Here is a 23,311-nt window from a genome sequence, read left to right on the forward strand (position 1 = left end):
GTAGTTACTCACAAGCACATTATACCTCTGGGATGGGCGGAGCTTCAGCCTCCTGCCTTTGGCTCCAGCTTGCCTGTCATTATGATGACTCTGCGGCCTATCAGTGTCTGCCTCAGATTTATCTATCTGGCACTAGACTGTGGCCTCATCTCAGGCTGTAACCTGGCACCTGTCCATCCGTCAGGCTCCTGAATCCTCCTGTGACGAAATCTTTCTTTCTATACAGCACATACTGCCACATGGCAACGCTCTTGTTCACACTGCTCATTCAGTCAGCACAACTAAATATATGTCAGCGGACATAGCAATGTGTTGCTATAATAAGTATCTGCAGAGCTGGAGAGACGCTTTGTCATTGTTGAAGCACTGTAAATGTGTTAACATCCAGCAGGAAAGAAGCTGGCAGAGTTTATTGGGACTTAAGTGTTTTGGGAGGGATAGTGTGGGTGGACAACTTTGCTGATGGCACTGGTGAAGGCTCCCTTAAACAATCTGAGTAATTACTAAAAGCATGCTGAAGGCCATTTAAGCAGCATCTGTTGACATCACTGTGACACAAATTTCAAGATTAGGTGTATATGTGTGCGAGCAAACTGTGTTTGTGTGTGTGTGGAAAGGGTGGGAGAGAGAAAATGAGCAGATTGTATATGAGGTTGTTTTGCTTGAATGGCTTGTTATGTTGATTTATCATTGCTGACTCTAATATCTTGGGATATAGTGTGCCTGGAGCCATACAATTAAATCACTACAATGTTGACTTGTAGAGTGGAGCATCAGAAACAACACAACAAGATACAAATATTTTTCAAGTACATGTAGTCTGGAAATTATGTTTTTTTCTTTTTTCTTTTATAAATAATCTTTGCATGTTTGGGAAAAGACTTTGCAAAGATGTCAGCATTAGGCAACTGCCATTCATTTCCTCTCGTGACTAGCTCATTAGCTTCGTATCCAGCTAGATGACCAAACCATGGCGTGCATTATTATGCGGCTGTGCCCTTCGTCCCTGGAAGCCTCTAATTTTACCACAGGGGCATGTCACCCTGCTGACACGTTAATGGGATCAATCATTGATAACAAGGAGCTAATGAAAATCTAATCAAAAAAATTAGCCTGTCGCTGGATTGTCTTTTCCTTCTCTGATTATCATTGACACAAAGCGGGTCTGCCTCCCTTCTGTGTCCGGTGGGGAAAATATCCATCTCCGGTCTCATTAGCTGCTGAATCACAGTTCCATCCTGAACTTTTTTTAATACTCATTTATTCATTCATTTATTGTCGTTATTATATTATTTATTTATTCAGCCATTCATTTTTTTTATACCCTTTTAATACTTTTAGTGCTTTGAGGGCTGAACATTTTGCAAGATTATATCAGAAAAAAATGTGAGAACACTTTGAACAGGTTGTCTCTCCACTACAGTAGTGATACATTTTGCTTCAGAGTGAGAAGGGGCATCCAGGAAATTAATTAATGCAGCTGCTTTAGTTTGTTCAATTTTATCTTCTTCCTCCTGGGGTGGGGAGAAGAAGGACAAAGAGTAGGTAGGTCAAAGCTAAGGCCAAGATAATGTTTTAAACATCCCAGCCGAGAAGGTCGGACAGATCCGTACACAGAGCATTAAACCTATACTAATTCAGAAAATTCAGTTCAGCATGGAGTTGCACTGTTATGATGGGGGACAATGAGCCTTGTCTTGTCTGTCCAGGCAGTGTTGCTCAGGGGAACCACTAACTAGGATGAAGCCCTCAAGACCCGGTTGCTGCAGTGAAACTAAATGGGCAAGCTTTACAGAGGAATGTGTGAATTTCCCTGTAGGCGGTAAATGTAGGACAGCAAGGCAGAGCCTTGTGTGTATTGTCTCAAGCTGTAATGTTGGAGAGTTGCACCTGACTTGCATTTGAACATATGCTCGGCAGTTAATTTACATTCACATAATTAGATGTTATGTAAATGCTGTTTTATGAGTGTTTCCACAAACATTTCAGCATTCATATTCTTTTTTTTTTTTTTGGCATGAATACAGTCTCTGTGCTCAGTATGTGAAGACAGATTGCAGAAGATGACAGATAATCCAATTTTTATGCAAAGTCAAGCAGCTACTGAACTCATTAACAACTTTACTGCAGTGGTAAATCTAAAGAAGCTATCAGTATATGAGCAATTTGACTTCTATGATATTTCACTTACCAAAATTAAGACAAACCTTATCTGCTCATCATGATGGATGGTGATATACAAAGCCGCTGCACTTATTGATATTGTATTTTCTGTCAGGAAAGCTCCTTAACTGTGCTATAGGGAGAAAGCATGTCTTTCAGGGCTGTGCGATATGCTCTCTGAGGGTGACGAATGGCTGCTGAAAGGCTGAGGTTCATGGATTTCTGCTACACTGGAGAGCCACAGCTGAGCGGAGTGACAGGAAAGGCCCGGCTTCTCTCTCAGCATCGTGGCCGCCGGTAGGCTCCAGTGGGAGATAGTGAACATTCTGGCACACCACAGCTGGATGCACACTCCCAAATGTACAATAGTAGCATACGACTGATATAATTCAGAAATGTATTCGATTGCTGTCCTGCAAAACAAAATTGGAATAAAAATAAGTAATAGAATGCTATTACAATGGTCTTTCCAATATCTATACATATAATTACAAAGTCTTCCTTTTGATTATCACACACTTAATTTATGATGTCTGCTTCACTCGGTTTCTATCTGATCTGGAGGGCCCTCTGACATGTTCGCTCTGTAGAACAGCACAGTGGGCTTGCTCTTTGACCAGACTGCTAACGGTGATGCATGGCTCATTGATGTGGAATACTTTTTTTTTTTTTTTTTTTAAAGAGAGACAAAATTAATCAGGGCCACTTGGTTATCTAGTTTGTCTGTCAGCGATGGAGGTTATAGCCTGACCACATGGCTGATTACTCCCCTGACCAACCTTTAGAGCCTCAGGGTTGATCTTGTTCTCATTGTCATGACTGCACACGCACCATCATCGAGCGCAGTGCACTGCAGGCAACAAACTTTTGTAAACTCACCAAGGAGAGGACAATCAAGTATGAGCTCCCTGTAGTCCTAAAACTTCTTGGAACTATGAAATATTTTGCATAAAAAGGTTCCAGTCCATATTTTATTTTGACTATGAATGTGCTCAATTTAATCAAATACTACCTGTGTACAAGTGTTAGCTGCACAAGATTATTAGTTCGGTGGAGCACCTGCCCTCCAAAACAGTTCTTCCGCTGCAGTTCCAGTTTTATCAGTAAATGCTCCGTTTTCAGGGGATCTTATGAATTTTAACAGCTCAGAATGCAGTAAAAGACAAATTTGCAATTATTATATTAATTTGCATTTTTTTTTTCACTCAAAGCTGAACTAATCTCTTTTAATAAGTTACTAATTTCAGTCATGTGGGTCAAGATTTGGGAATCATTTTCTCTTGTTCTGCTCAGGATTGCACCTTCCCTCTGCCTGGCTGTGCTCGGAGACAGAGACACCCACTCCTGCACAGGAAATGTTTTTGCTAATCTTAAGTGATTTCTGTGTTGATTTGGAATGGGACAAGCACTTCCTCCACTTCTTCAGGAACTCGCTGTACTTATTAAGGATTGCGTATGATTTAGGCCACAGAAAATGATGGTCAGACATGCGGTGAGTGTGCAGCCCCGCAGTGAATGATTTTACTGATTAGCACACTTTCAAGCATCAAGGAGGAACTAATCAGTGAGCCCACTTACTATATGTGCCGTATGACTCAATGGTTGCCTTCAAGTGCCCCTTGGTAATTTTGATGTAAGAGTTTGAGTACTTTTGTTCCTAAAATATCAGAAATACTCTTACTCTTAACATTGTCTAGCTGAATTCAAGTACACACTGTGCTGCAGTCTGTGTGTATGGGGAAGAGAAAGCCCAACTGACTTCACCAGTAACACCATTTATTTAAATAGTGTGATCACTCTTTGACATCACATAGTGTCCTCAAAAAAACTAAACAAATCAGATTCCCATAATGCAACACTTATTATACTTCCATGACAGTGATTCAGTGTCCGATCTCTCAAACCTCATGTTACTGCTCTGTAAAGAGTGTCTTTTACTGAATGTGGTTTGTATTGAATACGTGAACAAAAGATTTGTTTTGGAAAAATCTCGAGAATGTTTGTGTTTTATAGATGCTGTATCAGGTGATGACTGGCAATTATCCTCCGTGTGTGCACCTTTCTTCTTCCTCTGTGCCATCACAGCCACCATGAGAACTAGATCTTTTTTTCTTTTGGATTTGTCACACATTCTGACAAACAGACATTCAAGAAGTGTACATCTTCCTTTCTTCCTTCGTTTTTTTCTCTTATGTGTCCACTCAGCTGCTTCTCTCCCAGGAAAATCTGGCAGTTGATCTTGAACTGCCTGGAGGACAATTCAAAAGGTCAGCGTGAGCCGCTTCTCTCTCCTTGGAAGGAAGACAGCAACACTTGCTGACGTGGCCTTATCTTTCTCAAACGCTGGAAGGCACTTCCTACTTTGACAATAGCACTTGTATTTCATTTATTCCCTGCTCGAACATCAGTCCTCAGCTGGCCCCGTACTCCCCACACTCTTCATTTCTACCCTGTGCGCACCGGGCTGTCCCCAGAGGCGTGGGTAATGGTCCAGCGGCCCTCTACTCGAGGTGATAAAGACCCACAGAGACACCAGTCACATCTCTCGCTTGGAATGAGGGTCCCAGATAAAAGTTAAGAGCAGGAAAAAAAAGGAGATAAGTTGTTAACAGTGTAGACAAAGGAAAAGCACTGGAGAAAGGTTAAGAGTGCCCTGTGGCACCACACAGCCTAATTCAATAGTTCCCTTTCTGTCACCTTTTGGTCTGTTTTTGCATTTTAAATGAGGGCTTTGGAGAACAGTGAAGTCATAAAATGGGGACACAGGGTATGGTTAACTGAGAATGCTTTAAAGTCCTCCAAATGGAATAGACTGTGTGAAGATGAAAAATGATAAGTTGATGAAGAGAATGCTTTTTCACGATTAACATTTAGAAAATGAACGACGCAAGCGATGTCATTTGAAGTAAATCTTTGGTCAGTGAAAAATAATACAGCCGGAGGGGCGGATTGTTTTAAAGAAAAGAAAATGTCAATACTGTGCACTGCTTTGAATATTGTGTGGGAGAGAGACGCAACTTGATGGATGATGCTGGCGATAATGAAAAATGATATGAATGGGAGAGAAGGAGTATGAAAGAGGTGGAGCTGTGGATGAGAGGGAGCTGAAAATGAGATTAGGTTCTGCACTTCAGGTGATGTGTCAGCTGAACGGAGAACCTGTCATTGCTTAATGCCCTGATGCAAAGCTGGTAGGCTGCTCTATTGATCCAGCTGCAATGGAGAAGGTTCCTGTGCAGCCAACAGTGATGTTTTCAGTTGTCTAACATGTGTGTGTGTGTGTGTGTGTGTGTGTGAGAGAGCAGGCATGTGATCTGTCGCAGTAAATGTCAAATTTGAATTCTGGAAAAGAAAAAACCCAAATATGTAATTTATATTAGATTTAGTGGGAGTTTTTTTTTTTTTTTTTTGCTTGGATAACATCCACAGATTGAATTCAGTGAATCCGATTGTTTGTATTGAGATATACTCCATGCTAAACCCCTCCCACAATCAGTGATGGTCCAATCATAGATTACTAAGTGTAACCAGGCATGGCAGGTTTGTCCATATATCAACGTGACGTTCTGTTTAAGCAGTTGTAAGTGCGATTTAAAGAGTTTGGGTGGTGTCTTTGTTTTTTTCCTCAAAAAACAAAAACACGTCAGCAGAAGTGTTATGAATAAATTAAACAGTATTTTAATTTACACATACAGCAGCAGCCGAGCGTTTCTTCCCAAAAAGCACATCATTAACTATTTGTTTGTGTGATTACAGCCCCATTCAGAACTCATACATGTGCTGCATAGTATTTACTCAGTGTGGAAGGCTGTCAATGTAATGTTTGGTGAAGTTGTGTGTCTGCTCCTAAATTGGGGAAAGTTTACACTTCAGCTACAAAAGCATCTTGTGTCAAAAATCTTGTCAGATTTGATACAAAAAGTGAGACATAACATGTTAAAATTCCAACATACATTCAGTCTGGCAGGATATTTCGATCACAGATTTTTATTATATTTATAATACAAGATGCTACATCTACTCTGCAGAATACGCAATGAACAGCTGTGTTTTTTAATTTCGTTGTCTTCTATGCACTCTTTCTATAAGATTCTTGGAAAAGGAGGTGACAGTTTTAACCAACTCTTGAACTAACTCTTGAGGCTTAAAAAACTACTGTAACTAACTGCAGCAATTATAATGTGCTACTGCAACAGTCGTCATTCCAGCCAGCAAAATTGATGGTTGCAGGCTTGAAATGTGAATTTGCTTTTGTCCATCTCTGTGTAAATTCAAGGACCGCCGAGTTTAATTAATTACTGCTGTAATAATTTCAAGTGGTAAATCTGCCATTGTTATCATTGTAAACTGTGTGTGTGACGTGAGGATGGAAAGCTTGATAGATGTAGCGACGATAACCACAACGGTGCCGAGGCTTCGCAAATGCTCTGTTGTCCGTTTTGTGGCAAAATGAAAAGAGGATGTTAAATACAAATAAGAATTCTTTTCACACAATTAAGAAATATCAACATTTTATGGAGGTACTTTGATAGACATAATGTAAAAGAAGGAAGCTCTAAAGCATCAAAATGAGATTGTATACAGTATCTCTTGCATATGATGTTGTCTTTGGGAATTAAATGCTCCCTGAATTCAGTTTCACAGGAAACTACTTATTTCTTTTTGAGTATAAGGTCAGCCTCAGCTTCCTCGTAGGACTGCTTTCATTGTGTTATTACTGTAAGTCGATTAAGTCTGTGTGATGTTTTATTATTGCTTTGTCCCTGGATGAGATCCTCTATTGGGAAAGGAACCTGTCCATCCTCTCAACAGGTCTCCTTTTATCAAAGCCTCCATCTACATTGTTCACGTGTTTCCAGGCTTGCCTCAAATTATCCAGAGGGCACACGGGCAAAAAACAACAAAGAACCAAAGAACAACTTTGTCATTTACTTATTTACAGTGATGGGTACCGAACACATTAACATGTGGTGTTAGTGATAAGCCATTTATGTCTATGACTGTAGTGTCTTCTGCTGAAATGTCTTACTGCTCTGAGTAATGCCAAATGTAATGAGGCAATTATACATTTGTGAGCCGCTTTTCTCAGAGTGAGACCAAACAGTAGCAAAATGACAACACTATTGTGCCTTTCAAGCCAATTGCCAGAGCTCCACTCTTTCCCAGGGTTATTTATGTATATATTTACTTGTGCTGAAGGATATTACGGACAGCAGCAAATAAACAGACAGTTGGGGGACATCAGAGCCTCAGAGATTGAGTCTGAAATCCATCATGACCTCCTCAGAAGAGAGCGCAGCACGAAAGCACGTGGTGAAAAGATGGGCATCAAGGTCGTGGTGCTGAGAGCTGGCCAGGGCTCAGACTAACACTAATGGCACAGCAAGCGGCATCAAGGACACTTCTTAAACCCTCACAGCCATTGTTCCCATTATATTCAGACCTTTGGTCCCTGTAGTTTCTTGCTTATTTGAGATTACTTGTACTCCAGCCTTGGATGTCAGAGGAGAACATGTTTGTTGGGTGGGTCACATCGAAAAAAACCTTGGTACCTTTAGAGGCACAAATATACTTCAGCCCTCTGTTCTGCTGTCAAGTTTCCCCTTTTTTATTCGAGCCGTCTTCCACCTTCAGAGCTCTGTGTAGGTTTTTTGCACTTTTACTTTTTAACTTTGTGTTTTCCTGATTTTGTGACCCTGAGTAATTATCACTCCGCTGTTTATGGTCCTCCTGTCCTTTCTGCGTCTGTTGTGAATTGCCACAGATAGTATCACCTACAGCCCGTGACCAGGTTGTAGTCCAGCAGCTCTCTGTATGAATTATGATGTGCTGGATCAGTCCTAATCTTGTTATGGATGTTCTTTTGCCCTTGAGAGGAACATCAATGGTTGGACGGAAATGTATCAGATTTTATGGTGCTTTGGAGTATAATTCATGAAAGGTGCTGTCTTGTTTGTTTGTGTGTGTGTGTGTGTGTGTGTGTGTGTGTGTGCGCGCGTGTGTGTATGTGATGCATGCATCGTAACACAAAACACTACAATTTGATCTGAATAGTTTTATTCATTTTCCAGTACTTGCCTTTTTATAAAAAATAGAAACATAAAAAGGAGAAGAGGAAGCAGAGTAAAACAGATTACGACGGAGAATAATTTAAAATATATGAGCTGTGCTTTTAAAAGGAGACCTGATAAAAGTTGGAAAATAGTCAGATAAAAAATTTCAGAGAGTGAAAAAGATAATATTGGTTTGGCTGTAGCCTAAAATTATAATGTGTTTAGTTTAAAAACTGAGACACCCTGATTGAAAGGCCACTCTTGGCAATCCAGCAATGAGAGACTGTCCTCCTCCAAAAAAGGATCCCATAGGTTTTTTTGTGCAAGCAGCAAATTACAGTCCACAGTTACATTTTTAAGTTAAGCAGCATCTAGCGGTCGTATAAACAACGACAACCTGGTGGTCCGGAGAAGTGACAGAGTTCAGATGACATGTAATGTGAGGATTTGTTAGGAAGAGGTGCTTATGGTTGATGGGTCCATAGAGACGCAAACTTCGGTGGGGGAGTTTGATGTTTGCTGCCCGTCTCCAACCACGAGTTGGGACAGTTTTTTATAACCGCATTTACTATTGCCAAAAGCTTGAGGATTTCATAATTTTAAGGAAATAGTAACTTTGATGGACAACATGGTTCAAGTAGTCATTTTATTGTGAACTATTATGTTTCCTTAACCCTAACCAATAGTTTATTGTGCTTTAACATAACCAGGGCCAGTAATTTAGGAAAGGTGGTATTTGAGGATCAGAACAAACAATCCATACTCGTATATAGGTTTGAGGACTTGTTAGGCAATTAAGATCTCGGGCCACCTTCCACTCATAAGTGGCCGATATATCTACACTGATGTGAGCCTAAACATATAGAAAGTTAAAGTTATCAGGTCAATCTTTAAATCAATTCTAAAACGTACAGAAAGAACAAAGGCCAGAAAGGAGGTTACTTGTTTCCTACATTTCGGATAAGCTTGAGAGGGATATAAATTGCAGTCTTGTATAGTCAAGTGTGTGACTTTATGACTTGTAAATACAGTTTAATTTTGCCTATGGTCCTCAGAGGACTTTGTATTGGATAATTAATGGGCCGTTTGGGATACAAGAAGAATCATCTCTGAAATATTGTATGTCGCCCAGTGGCCCAGCCCTAATAATGACCATAGTGGAGCACCACAGGTGAAGGAGACAGAAGTGGAAGAAACCAATCAGAGAACAAGTGAAGAACTTCCACCAGCATAGCGGCAAATTCAACTTAGAGAGGTTTTACCTTTTGGGTTCAGCTATTGTTTTCACACAGCCAAATATAGTAGAGTGGTGAACCACATCACAAGTGGAGATTAAATCAAGCGAAATGGAATCAAACAGTGCCGGGTGGCAATATTTCTTATCCCCAAAAGACATCTGACAACCAAGTTTAATATTTTTTAAAGTTACTCAACAGATTTAGTTCTCATAAGAACAAGTTTAACAAGTTTATTATAACAGAAGGATTTTCTTGATATATCTTGGAGGCAATATTATATTAAGAAAAAGCATACTTTATTTCAAACTTTGGGTTTAGGTTGACATTTAGAAGCTTAAGAAATATTTGTGTTACATTTTAATTGTCATTTTGTCAGTAGATCTGTACAGTTTTCAAATGACGGAAATGTTTTAAAAGAACAACCGACAGCTGAAATGACTTCAGGTCAGAGAACAAAAAGAGCACCTGAACTCTCCTGTAGGACAAACTCATGTATTGCTGATGTTTCTGTCCCAGTGTACAATCATGGAGTTGATAAATACACAGGCAGACAACTTCTAGTTGACGAGGACTTCTTCGAGTGTCATTACTTTGTGTGTGAAGGCATTGACAGTCACTCTGCCCTCTTTTTTTCTTCCCTATAATGATTTGGTATAGCCTAACAAGTTCTTCATCTCCCTGGCTTTTTCTGAAGATGTTATTCGCCATCTCAAGGTTAAGCTAAATTGACTGGCCTTAACTTTAATATCAACCAGTCCTCCACAGAAGCAGCGCTCACTCTTTAGTGTTGGATCACAACTGATGATCTAACCCTGAAGTTCCTACTTATTCCTATACTGTCATCTGTGAAAAAACAGTTTTGTGTGACATTGTCTATAAGGAAAAACATGTTAAAGTGCAGAGGTCTTCCTGTTTCCTATTATGCTCCTTTATTTCTGCTCTGATGAAATTATTTATTTGTTTCTTATCTACGGCTTTCCTTTTTATTATAGTGCCAATTTTCTGATTTGTTTGGAAAACCTTTTTGTTGGTGAAGACAGTAATGGTAGACAGTGGAAAAAAAAATCAGTGGCTGAAGGTCAAATTTATTTACAGTTTGGTTTGTGTACATATTTGTATAAGAAACTAAATGCCTTTGTTGAAACATATGGGCACTTCCCTGCTTATCGGATCACTGAAAAACTAAAATAAGAAACATATTCTTAATTTCAACAATTAAGGAAATTATTTTTCCCTTTTGTTGAATGTAATTCTTCCATTTCACCCCTCAGATAGAAACATTGAACATTTTGGGCTCCAAAGAAGCAAGACATTGAAACTTGCCAAATCACATGAACTAAAATTACAGATAATGTCCGTATTGAGTGGGCTGCCATGGATTATCTCAGGATTACTGCTCAGAATGTGTCCAGGACCTCAATTTAATGTCGCCATGTTTAATTGATGAACATTAATTTCCCTCCATCAAATGCGCTCACAAATAGTACTTTAAATTTAAATATACGACTTCACCTATCTTTGATTTAAATCTCAAGCCAGGTTAAAGGGCAGCAGAGCGTATGGTTCACATGTCGTCACGGGACATTAAGATTACTTGTAGAGTCAACAGAAAGGTGTTAATAACATCTAAATATAAAACAAGTGGCACACATCCAGGAGTGACAGAACAGCTGCTGCACCTCTGCTCTTTGCTATTATTTTATGGAGTTCGCTCTGGGCCTGGAGGGGTGGATGGGAGGAGACAGACTCAGAAAGATATAATTAAGCAAAACGAAATGAGAGTGCAGACATACCAAGTCCAGGACGAGACACAAATCAGGGGCGGTTGACAGTGCGCTGCAGAGCAATCTCTACACTCCTCAGTTGAACTGTCTTCATGGCTCAGTGTTAAGGGTTGTGAATCTCAATCTCATTATGTAAAACATCAGGTGGTGAATTTCTGCATTTTGTCTTATTTGCACTTAAAGAGGTAATTAGTGTTTTTCCCGTTGGCTGGGTCGTGCTGCTGAAGAAGCAGACGACTCCATCAGGTGTCTCATTTGGCACTTAGTCGATGAATAAAAAGACAAAAGCTGAAGAGTTCTGTGCTCGCAAGTCATAGTAATTTTTTTGGTGAGTTGCTCAGAACGTGAGGACATTAAGGAGTACAGTGTGTGTGTTTTTTTTTTGTCTGGAAAGCTTCCTAATTTGGAGGTGCAGACTGTGTGGGATGTAAAGAATTCGTTCTCTGTCTGGCAAGTCCACATCACATGCTATTACATCTGAGTGGAGAATAAATGTCTTCAGGACACCTGGCGCCAAGGCTGTGACTGTCTGGCCTCCTGGGCTCATTTCTGACTGAGAACAGAAAGACCTTGGAGTACAAAGACAACAGGCTTCATTATGTGAGTACACAGGAAGGTCTCCAAACATTGTTGTGCTAATCACATTAGCGGGCACAGACTCAAGGCTGGACAGATGCTAGGCAAAGGGCAATGGGGTTATGTTATCCTGATTAGAGGGGGCTTTGGGGAGGGGGGGGCTGTTTGTGAATCTTGTTTCGGCATCACCTTGCAAATGGAAACCTGCCATAACTTCTTTCTTTCAGTTGGTCCTTCAATTTTTTCTTCTTCTGTCTCTCACTGGTACTCCTCATCTGTCTAAGGGATTCACAAGAACTGGCGCCTTAGCTTGAGCCAGTGGTGTCCCTTTATTCAACAGTGCGCATTTGTTTTCCTTTTATCAGCCGCCTACACATATAGCCATGAGTTCTCGGATAATACTTTCATTTCTCTCCTTACTGATTCACCCATCTTAAAAGTGGTTAAAAACAGATTTGTTCCTTCGTGACATGCCTACTTTGGTTCAAGTGAGTCTGCAAAACAAAAATCCCTCAGTGGCTCATTTACAAATCTCTGCCAGATATGTGTCAAAGTAATAACAGCTGAACAAATCGGTGCTGCAGACATGTTATGAACACTGATGTAACTAATCTATACTGTTTTTCATATTGCTCCCTATTCTGGCCACTAATTTTATTTAATAGAAAATAATTTAAATTTATTCTAACCTACCTAAATAGACGATTCATACTAAGTTCCTTTCCAATAACTATTTTGTAAAACCCAACACATACTGTGAGGAAGATTTCCTTCATACCCTAGACTGAGATAGGAGCCCCACCGGGTGAATCGGCAAATACTCCAAAATACAAGGGTTGTTTTGACTGCAGAAGGAGACAGTCTCCGATGTTTCAAGGATGAGAATAACGCCTCTCCTTATCTGTAAATGTAGAACACTCTGTGGGACAATAGTAAGACTGAGGACGAAGGAGCTCAGAAACCGGACGGCAAGACGCTGACCTACACGTGTTAACCTGACTCTACTCGATCAAGTAATAATAATTTCTGCTTCAGATGTCTGATGATCTCCTCAGGCTTCTTTCAGTAGAGTCGACCAGCTGCATGATTTCGATCACACATACAACAATCAACTATTCATTACATCACAGTTTCCTTAATTGGCTCCTAATCTAAAAAAACAACAATGACAGTGGTCAAACTGTAAAATACATCAATAAAATAATTGTCCAAAAAGTTATTTCTGCCTCAGGAGGCACAGATGTAATGACAGCACGCTTTTTTAAAATGCCTGCTTCACCTCCACAACTTTTAAATGATATCCGTTTCTAACAGGAATGTTTTTAGGCTAGTATGAAATGCAGTGCAGTTAAAATATACAGATTGACCCTGACTTTTAAACTTTTAATTCTTGGCATTCAAAAAATGAGTTCACTAAAATTACCTTTAACATATAGAAAACGATGACAGACAGACACAATTATTAACCTTTGTGGTGACACTTAAAGTTTTTAATACTGTGAATAACTCGTTCTTTGCTCTTTTCAGGATCCTATATGTTGGTGAACTCTTCCCAGCATGCAGTGGGTCATCGCGCTCAGCTGCTGCTGCAGTCCCTGAGTGAAAACGACACGCACTGCGTCCAGTTCAGCTACTTCCTGTACAGTCGTGACGGCCACAGTCCTGGGGCCCTGCGGGCGTACGTGCGGGTCAACGGCGGTCCGCTCGGCAGTCCGGTGTGGAACACATCGGGGTCTCACGGCAAACAGTGGCACCAGGTTGAGCTGGCCGTCAGCACCTTCTGGCCCAACGAATACCAGGTACAAACTTTGTTGTCCTCAGCTTTTAGACTCTCCATTAGGCTGTTTTGACTTTGATATGTTCGGAGTTTAACAGTCAAGAGAGGATTTATTTTTATGATGAAGATATGCAGAGCCATTGAGCGAAATCTTGTAAAACTACAAAATGGCACATAGACTCTGTTGATCCCCACTCATTTTTGCCTCGAGGTGAATCGGGTGTTAATTACTTGCGTTTGCAATTTAATTGGCACTGATTCTCCAGTGAATGTAGCCAATGTTAGCGCTCGTGGCACTTGGATCTCACGTGGGAATGCCTGGTGGAGATGTCACCCTCTGAGGCTTGTGTACTGTGTTTTCAGACAACTCTAACAATTTTCATGTCATGTCGTAGTGCACGTAAAGTAGACAGACACTGATGGACACGTACTGTGGGTGGCTGATGTGCTGTGGTCTGTAGATGGCATAGTCAGGTGAGCATGAGGGTTATCCATCTGTTAATCCAATTTCTTATTTTTGCAAAGTCTGCAGAGCTGTCAAAAAGCAATTAACTTGAGTACTGTGCATGTTATCAACTGTCAATCCCCTTGACTTAATTAAATTCTATTCAGCCCTGCAAGATGTGACCTTCACTATGTAAATAATAGTCCTTAACATTGTACAAACCTGGAGAGAGATGCACCATGACACATTTCTGCCAGTGCCACATGATCTGAAAATGAGTTAAAACAACCTTAAGTTAAAGGGAACAAACAAACAGACAGTATACACAAAGCACTTACACTAAAGGATGCTTTACTCATAATATAAAGCCACATACTGTAGGTATACTATCTACTACGGCTCTTCTGCATTATATTTGACCAAGAGAGAGTGATCTCCATCTTTTTCGTTGTATCTCAGTAAGAAGGTGAATTCATGTGTTTCCCAAAATGTTGAATTCCCTATAAACGCAGACTAAATAATCCCTTACAGATAAAACACGTGAATTTTTCTCATGTGCAAAATTGCACGTGATCACCTCACCACATATACATGTGATTGTGCAAATGTGTGTATTTTTCCCATGGGAAACGTATAGTTTTGGAACATTTTCATGGTGTAATGTGTGAAGCCCATGTCGATTCCCATGTGAAAACCTATCCACATATTTCCCCCATGTTATCATATGTTGCAGCATGTGTAATACATGTGATCACATGTGTCCCATTTGGAAAACATTATTTTCTGCAAGGGATCCTTCTTCTGGTTAAGATGAAATAATCTTTACAGTCTTGATGTATATTTAAGATGAGAATGTTTTTAAGCTTTTTAAAGAAAAACCTCCACGGGCAAACCCATTAAATTACAGATACTAGTGGAGTTAGTGTCTGCCACTGTATTTTTAGGTGTCATGTAGCTACAAATCAGTATACAAGCTGTGAGCTTAACTAATCAGTGCCACTGCCATTGCACTTTCTCTTGAGCTTTGCCCTCCCCCCCTCCCCACCCATGTCATAAAGAGGTTAGCAAGGACGCCTGCCAGTGAAACTGCTCATCAGCTAAGTTTTACAACAAATAATGAGGCCCTCGCTGTCTGATTCGGTTCTTTTGATGACGTTTTCAGGGTGAATCATTACTTTTACAATACCCTTATTAAATGAATTCCGTATTGGTTGCTCTCACGCTGAAAGTTTAACAATGAGAGAGCTGAAAATGGTGGAGTGTCTCACTAAAGAGGGCATCTCTGCCGTTGGACGCTGAGAGCTGAGCTGCGAGCTCTCTTATAAAATAGACTCGCTAACCATTATTTCACCCTATCACAACATCAGGAAGGATAAGTCCTAAATAAAGTAATAGCACATTTTATCCTGCATTTTCTTTTTTTTGTCAAGTACTGTTGAATTTATGTGCATATAGCCGGTTCATTGCCCATATCCTCCCTTCTTTTTTCTCAGTGGAGTCATGTACTTTCTTGTCTCCTGATCTTCGAAGCATACTGGTAAACAGTGATGGCTTGTAGGTGAGTCAGAATTTGTGCTGTGGCTGCCAATGAGAGGCCCCAGTTCAGAGAAGGGGGTTTATGATGGGCTTTATGAGAATGAGGAGTAGATGGCTCTGAAGATGGGACAAACGGTATGGGAGAAGATGATGGGCCTGGCACTTAAATTAGTATTGACAGTAGAGCCTTTTAATAGAACAGCTTAAACTGCTAATAGCCCAGCTTTTATCTCATGTTGGGGGGAAAACGCAGCGCTCTAATTGATTGGATTAAATTTGATAATATTGGAGATTCGGTCATCGGGTATTGGCACCATTAGAGAAAATGTATCCAATTGCAGCATGTAAGGAATCAAAGCACTTTCTCTTTGCTTCTACTCTTACATTTCAGTTTAACTCAGCTGACCTCAGGCTGCTATTGAGTACAAAGGAAGCAAAACAAACTGCCCCCACAAAATCACACATACCACGGCTTACATTGCTAATCCCTCGGCAGTCAAAAACCTCATCACTGTGGAATGACAGTGGGTCTTGTCCTGCAACACGTCACTGCTCTCTGTTACACAGCCAAAGCAGAGGGGGGTCAGTGGGGAGGTGTAAGGCTAGATGTTTGCTTTCATAGTATCTTAATGCTAGCGTTTCTCTATTGTTAACCCACAGCAATGCAGTGAAAACATAGAAAAGTAGAACAGTAGAAATCTGATCCTGCCTGGTTTGTTTCAGCACAGTTCTCTTAATATTCACCCAACACTTTTAGCTCTAAATAATGTTAGCTGCTGCTTCTATGACTTTGAGGGTCTCGGGCATATCAGCTCCATAGCAAGTCTAACGCAATCACTTTGGATTTTAAGTGACAGGCAGCCTGATTTAGCCTGTCATTAAACTAGCAAAGCGCTCTTTTGAAGCACAGGTGGAGAATAGACACTTCTTATCATTGTCTCTGAGTAAAATAAATCCCAGGAGTATAACACGTCATTTTGGAGACAATTTTCAAATCCGCAGGTTTTTCTGCCCAATTAGATTTCAGGACATATTCGAACACCGAGTTCCTCTCCTACAGCAGAGGGATACAAAATGTCGGTGTAGCCTTTTGCGCCGCACAGATGTGAGATTACACTCAAGGTCGCTTGTTTTGTGATTTTGGGTGTAATGAAATACCTTGTTTCACATTCGCTGTTTATTTCATTGTGGAGTGTAATTAAAGTCAGTCAGAGAAATTCTCAGATAATCACCAAAACTAAGCGGATTAATCTGATGAAAACCAAAGGCTCCCCAATCCCACAGTATTTGTTCACCTGCCTGGTGATTTCAAAAAATTGTTTTCTGGATTACTTCCAGTGTGCACAAGTTCCATTACATTCTCTTTGCCCTTTAGATTAATGTCAGGGGTGACAAGCATTGCACACACACCACTTCCTCCTCTCACAGATGTGAAATTGGGATTTGGATTTCAATGGATTTTAGGGTGAAACTGTAAGGGAGCGAGATCACCTTGAGATGTCTCGATTGAAGATGTCGTGTGTCTAGCTCAAATTGCCATATTTCTCTCTGCTTCTGATTGGTAGAAGTGTTTTCAGTACCTGGAGAACCTTGTTATCAAATATTAAAGATGTTATCCAGCCCTCCAAGACTGCCAACTAGAGCCAGAGACACGTTCCCCCCCTCCCACTTCTTTGTCTCCTTCCAAATGTCAGAATCTTCTTCAGACTCTTACAGACTTTTCTGTTGTCTTGCATCAGTTATTCCACATGTTGAGATTGGAATTATTAAAAACAACTTTCATAATATAACACTCACATATCATGTTAAATGTGCATTGAGAAGGTATTCTTTAAGTGTAATCATTGCTTCTGTCACACTGCTCATGTAATCGTTCGGCTCCAGTAAGACTTCAGTATAAGACATAAGGGATAAGAGCCAAAGCCATTGTTCTGGGCAAACATGCTTCACTGAATTGTAAACTAATGTGAAGCTTGAGCAGTCTGACCAACACGTTCTCATTTCATGGCAACAAAAACTGCCTCTGGTACCTCAGAGATACGCACAAGGTGACAGAGGTTTAGGCACCAAAACCATGCGATAAGGTTTAGGAGAAGCTCATGATTTGGGTTAAATTAAGTAATTTCAAATAAGTAACATCCTGTAAGTTACTTTGTCTACATTATGTATAAATCCACATTTACTTCCTCACTGACATGAACTTTGCCTCTAGTGTTTGTTCTATATAATCACCTCTAACCTCCTTGCCACGGTTTTGTCACGCTTTTTACTCTGTCATATGAGTTCCTTCTTTGTCCCGGGCGGTCATGGTACCGACATCAAAGGGCACCGTGTTCACATCTCTCTGATGGCAACGACTTTGACAAACTGCAATGCGCTGGGAATGAGTATGGGCTGGTCTGAGTTAGTCAAATAGAGTGGGTATGTGGGTATCTGTGACCTCATTGTGTGCGGTTTTAAATTTACATGTGGCCACAAACTTATTGAATGCCAGGAATTATCCTGCTGCCATAACTCAGAAAAGATTGGTGCTTCAGAAGACAGTACGAAAAAGAAAAAAGAAAATAAAAAGAAGATACCCAGTGGCACTTCTCTAATTTAGATCACATATCAACTTCATCTGAACCCTGGAATGATATTTTATATATATATATATATATTATGAAATGAGGACTGTGGTGGATTTTAGCCCTTGTTTCTTACAGTGGTATGACACTAAGAATAACTTTCTTCACTGCCATTTCACAAAATGTTGAATTATTCCTCCAAGTCAGACCTTAATTCAAAAATAAATCATACCAATGGACAGACTGGATTGGCACATTGTCTACACATTGAACCTGTTAAGCATGACCTCTTAAACCAGAATAACCACTTCATTACTTTCCAATGATGTCATCTTGTTTTCTTATTAGACTCATTTTTTTTTTTTTTTTTTTTTTTTTTTAAAAGGCAGAAGGAGGCACATCAAAGGCTTGTTAATGAGACTGCGTGTATCTTAGCTTTGTCTGGTAACATCTCGTGTTTTCCCTGCTGTAGGCTACCGAGAGTCCTCCAAGCTGAGCCCATGGCTATGGAAAAGGGATTTTGTGAAAAACCGTAGGGAGAGCGATTTGAGATTCCCGACACTGACGCTATATCCTCAAACCCTGACTGTTATCCTTTGACATTTTCAACCTGAACAGATTTATTTCACCTTCTGTCTGCAAATTTTTAGGAGTTTTTTTTGTATCTACTCCATGACTGCATCGAATGGTGATTGAGAGCCTTGTGTGTGATGGTGCCTCCTGACCGGAGAAAGGTAGACGTTGGTTTACCGGCGCCTGAATAAATCGTCTCTTAACTTGTATACATTACAGCTGCTTCTAAAAGCCAATATTACAAGGTAATGTAATATGTTCTCCTAATGTGCATTTTACGTCAGTCGTAAATCACTGCGCGTCACACTTTAATTTTTTTATCTCCACATGGTGATTCCTGCATTTTTATCTTGTGAAAGCAAAGTAACAGCTCATTAGAATAAAGTACAGGCATATGGGGAAGTTCCATTGGGAAAGTGGCTTTCAATAAAACTCTGTGGAGGTTGTTTATTGAAACAAATGCTCTGAATTTCTCCCACTTAATAACCTCCATTCCTAATGGCTGAGAAGTCTGAGGATTAACCAGCAATCAATCTCTTCAGCGCTTTAGTTCAGCAAAGAGTAATACCACCTTCAATTAGACTTTCAAGATTTTTTTTTTCTTCTCCTCCTTGTATACCATTAGGCCTAATCAGTGTTTTTGGCAAATTTTGATGTTGGTCTAATGGCCTGTGCGTGTGTGCTTACACAGCTAATTCAGGTCAACATACTGAAGAATAATGTGCTTTAATCATTGCTGTTAATTTTGTGCACTTATGCAGGAGCTCTTAAGGAGCTGAGGGTGGGAGAGAAAAAGTTGGGCAGCAACAAAAAAAAGGAAAGAGGATGAAAAATTGAAAGGTGGAAACAATGAAATAAGAGAACAGAATCCTGCACAGGCTTTTAAGAAAATAGACACCCTGAAAAACGAGGGAGAAGTGGAAATGATGAAAACAGGAAATGTTAATGTCACTTTTTAAGAGCGATGGCATTTTCTAGTTCAGGTTGCAGCAGGGAACAAACGGGAAAACTGACTCTAGCAGAAGGAGATTAGCCTCCCTATTCCTCCCTGAGTACGGCAGCCAGCTCCAGACAGGGCAGGGTCACTCTCCAACTCCGGGGCACCGAGCAGCCAGGACCTTTCCTTCTGCTTTTCCTTTCACCTCACCTCTCCACTCCACCTCTCCTTCTGTCAGCTTCAAACCTCCCCTCTTTGCACGCCTGGCTGTCTGCATCTTATTCTGTCTGGAGTTTTTTAGCTGACCCCAATCTCCTCACATCCCATCACGACATGTCTGTGAAGGTGCCTTTAGGGGTCATGCATGGCCGAATTTGTTGTCACACCAGTTGGTGTCTTCTTTTCTAAGTCCAGGGAGATGGACAGTCTCTGTCCTGCTGACCGTGGAAGGCTGGAATTTGGGCCAAAGGGCCCGAACATGTTGTTGAAACTCTTAAATTAGGTTCAAACACAAGAAGATCATCTGAGGCCTTATTTCCACCAATGTGTAAAGATCTGGAGAAGTTTTGAAGGAAAAAACACAAGTGTTCCTCAGAGTGAGGTTTTGTAATCATTTTGGTACTAGTATAAAAATTCCAAGGGATACTTACTGGCTTTTTTTTTTCTAGAGCTTTCAAACACATCCCAAGGTTTCCTTTAGGAGACGAGGTATGAGAGATTATTTGAATAAATTCATCCATTTACAGAAACACTATGAGTTGATTAAAATATCTCAAAATATAATCTTGATCTCTATTCAAGGTGCACATTCTAGCTTTTCCCAGAGCATTCAACCACACCCATGGTCTTCCTTGGCAGATGGAGTTTGAATTTTTTTTTTAAATTTTTTTTTTTTTTAAGTCCCTTATGTGGTAGATTTGCAGTTGAAATCAGCACAAGGTCTATGTACTCATTAATTAAAAACTACTTTCCCCACCATGAAAAAATAACTTTCATGTTTAAAATATACTCATGTATAATATTGGCACCATTTTAGAACATTTTTAAGGCCTAGTGTTAACACATAACCAATCTTATATTGTAATTCCACTGTCTGACTCTGAGGAGAGTAAGCTCCAATCTCGCATGATGTACATCAGCTACACTCTTGTATAAAGACGGACATCAGACACACGCATATATAGTTCAAGGACGTAATACAGTTTAAGTGTGTGGGGGGCCTCAGTAAAAATCCAGACCCGGTGATGGGAACCATGTTGTAATCATTTGGTCAGAGGATTATGAGAAACAATAACTCAAAGCTGGCTTTTGATCAAACATGTGGATGGAGGACTGTCCTTGGTGCTGTGAAAACAAACATACCCCCTGCGCCTCATAACTCTCTCACTATTACTGAGGATGGTGATTTGATATTGATTAGGTTTCATGAGAGCCCACCGCTCATCCAGCTTATTGTTCCACCGGACGGTATAGAGGTTTGTCCTCCCCTGAGTCTCGTGGCCCCTGTGCAAGCTGTATTATCTGCTGTTATGGCTTCACTGCTGCCTGCGCCCTGAATGTAGAAAGGGGCTCATGACTCAGGCTGTGTGCTTCCTGATAAAGCAATTATTTCTCTCAGCCCTGCGGACAGAGGCAAAACTTATCCATCTCTCTGTTTCTATGTCTCTGTCTTTCTCTTATTCTTTTCATTGTCTAGCTTTTTGTTTTGGCTCAGCAGATCCACAAAGATGTGGTGATGGCCTTCTTTGTAATAAATGCGTCTGTCACCAAAGGGAACAAGAGGAATAGGATTCACTCAGCTCTCTGTGTTCTTTATAACATTTCTTTTACACTTCAGCTTTGATTAGTCACAAGTAAACGCTTTAGCTGTTTATCAATTAAATCTGTTCATCATATCTTCATATTCCCTTTTGCAGGTACTGATTGAGGCAACCGTTTCAAGGGAGCGGCGAGGCTACATTGCCATTGATGACATCATGGTGCTCAACTATCCCTGCTGTAAGTGTCACTCCTGACAATGGATTGCAATTATAAAAGATTCTGCAGGAGAGAAGCGTTTAGTGATTTGGGGGGGAGGAGTGGGAGGAATGTATTTTAAAGCAGCATGAAACATGAATAGGATGAGGAGAAGAGTTATGGCTGATTGACCTTCTATATTAGTACTGCAGGTTGTCCTCAGGCATCCTGTGACAACAGCGCTGCTATTAAAACACTGAAACACCCAAATGCCAATAGTCTCTTCGAACTAAACGCACACCTGTCGTTTTGCCTGCAGCGTAGTTTGACAGTCAAATTTATTTGTTAATCAGTAAAATCTTAAATTAGCACTACAAAGGCTTTTACACTTTTCATGTTGTCTGACTTTACTGGGAGTGCAGAACAGCTTTTTGGTCATAAGTCACTTTGTACAAAAGGGTTTTCCCCCCTCTATCAAGCATTACATTTTGAAGCTTTATGAAAATGTATTTTTTCTTCAGGTTGGGTTTTTCATAACAAACGGCTCCCTGCAGCAGAGAGCTTTCTGTGTCAGTGGTGGGGGGAGCAGTTTTTAGTGTGTTGTCAGCCCGAGGACCTTGTGTAAAACATATTCACTAAGACCCATGCGCCTAATACCTGGACAAAGTCTCTCACTGTCAATGACATGTTCCCTGTGCAGCCCACTGCTGAACACAAGGGCTCTTGTCAGCTTATAGCACATTTAACACCCGTGGTCCACAATGCTTTCAAGTGACTTGTATAACTGACACAAGCTTGAAGGATATTTTTCCCTCATGGGGATCTCTGTTATCTCCCTGTTAATATTAATACAACTCCCCTTTTTATCACAGGAGTGTTCTGATCCTAGTTGAGATGGACATTTCAGGGATGTCATGTTACAGAGGATACCACCAGTAAATATATTAAACGAACACCGGCTGCGAGAGTGGTTCGTACCCCTAGTGTTTGCACACCACCCAGTCAGCCACCCTGTTACTCCCAGACACAGCAGATGGCATCATCTGAATGCTCCCACTGTGGCTATTAAATAATTAAGACTCTCATCAAGACCTGAGCTTGCCTTATGATGTGGCACATGGCCAGCCTGCATCACTTGGCACCCAAGAGTGTGAGGAAAGAAGAAGGGAAGTCTCGCATGGCAAAAAATTAAATAAACTCTCAACTGTTTCCTTTTTGTGAATTCTGGTTGAAGCGTGGTCGACATTTCCGTTGTATTCTCCTGAGTCTTAGTCTTTGACTCTGAAACCAGTGTTGCAGTCCAATGAAATATTTATCATGCTAAAAAGTCCTGAGGATAAGATCTGACATATATAGCTGTATAACACCGCAGTTCTTGCCAACTGTAGGGCCTGTTCTTTTCCATTCACACTCATTCTGGTGTTTGTTTACTGTATATTTGGCTCCCCGCATGAATTATGAATTAACCTTAGGAGGAAGAGTCACTCAAAGGAAACATGGCCACGTGTGGGGTATAAATGCATATACTCTCCCTTCCTTACTGTACACAAACAAGATCAAGAAATTGTCATCTCCCTCTCTGCTGGATAGCAACACAGTCTTGTGTAAAACCAAGCAGGAGATGAGTGAGACCCAAACGTTTGCCTCTCCTTGATGCTTCAGCTTCACAGTTGCTCTGCCATCTCCTCCTGTCAGTCATTTGGAGT

General features: G+C 40.6%; 1 protein-coding gene across 4 annotated transcripts in view; it reads left to right on the forward strand.

The window, feature by feature from the left end:
• The window catches only part of ptprub (protein tyrosine phosphatase receptor type Ub), a 162,935-nt gene that overhangs the window by 73,710 nt on the left and 65,914 nt on the right, over positions 1–23,311 (forward strand). For all 4 annotated transcript variants that reach the window (XM_069143102.1, XM_069143103.1, XM_069143104.1 and 1 more), the window contains exons 3-4: positions 13,342–13,613; positions 21,566–21,647. In XM_069143102.1, coding sequence (XP_068999203.1) covers positions 13,342–13,613; positions 21,566–21,647 — 354 coding nt within the window. The remainder of the gene's footprint in view (positions 1–13,341; positions 13,614–21,565; positions 21,648–23,311) is intronic.

The sequence above is a fragment of the Embiotoca jacksoni genome, unplaced genomic scaffold (assembly GCF_022577435.1).
Source record: "Embiotoca jacksoni isolate LCO1_2020_lvr unplaced genomic scaffold, fEmbJac1.0.p SCAF_11, whole genome shotgun sequence".
In the NCBI taxonomy this organism is placed as follows: Eukaryota; Metazoa; Chordata; class Actinopteri; family Embiotocidae; genus Embiotoca; species Embiotoca jacksoni.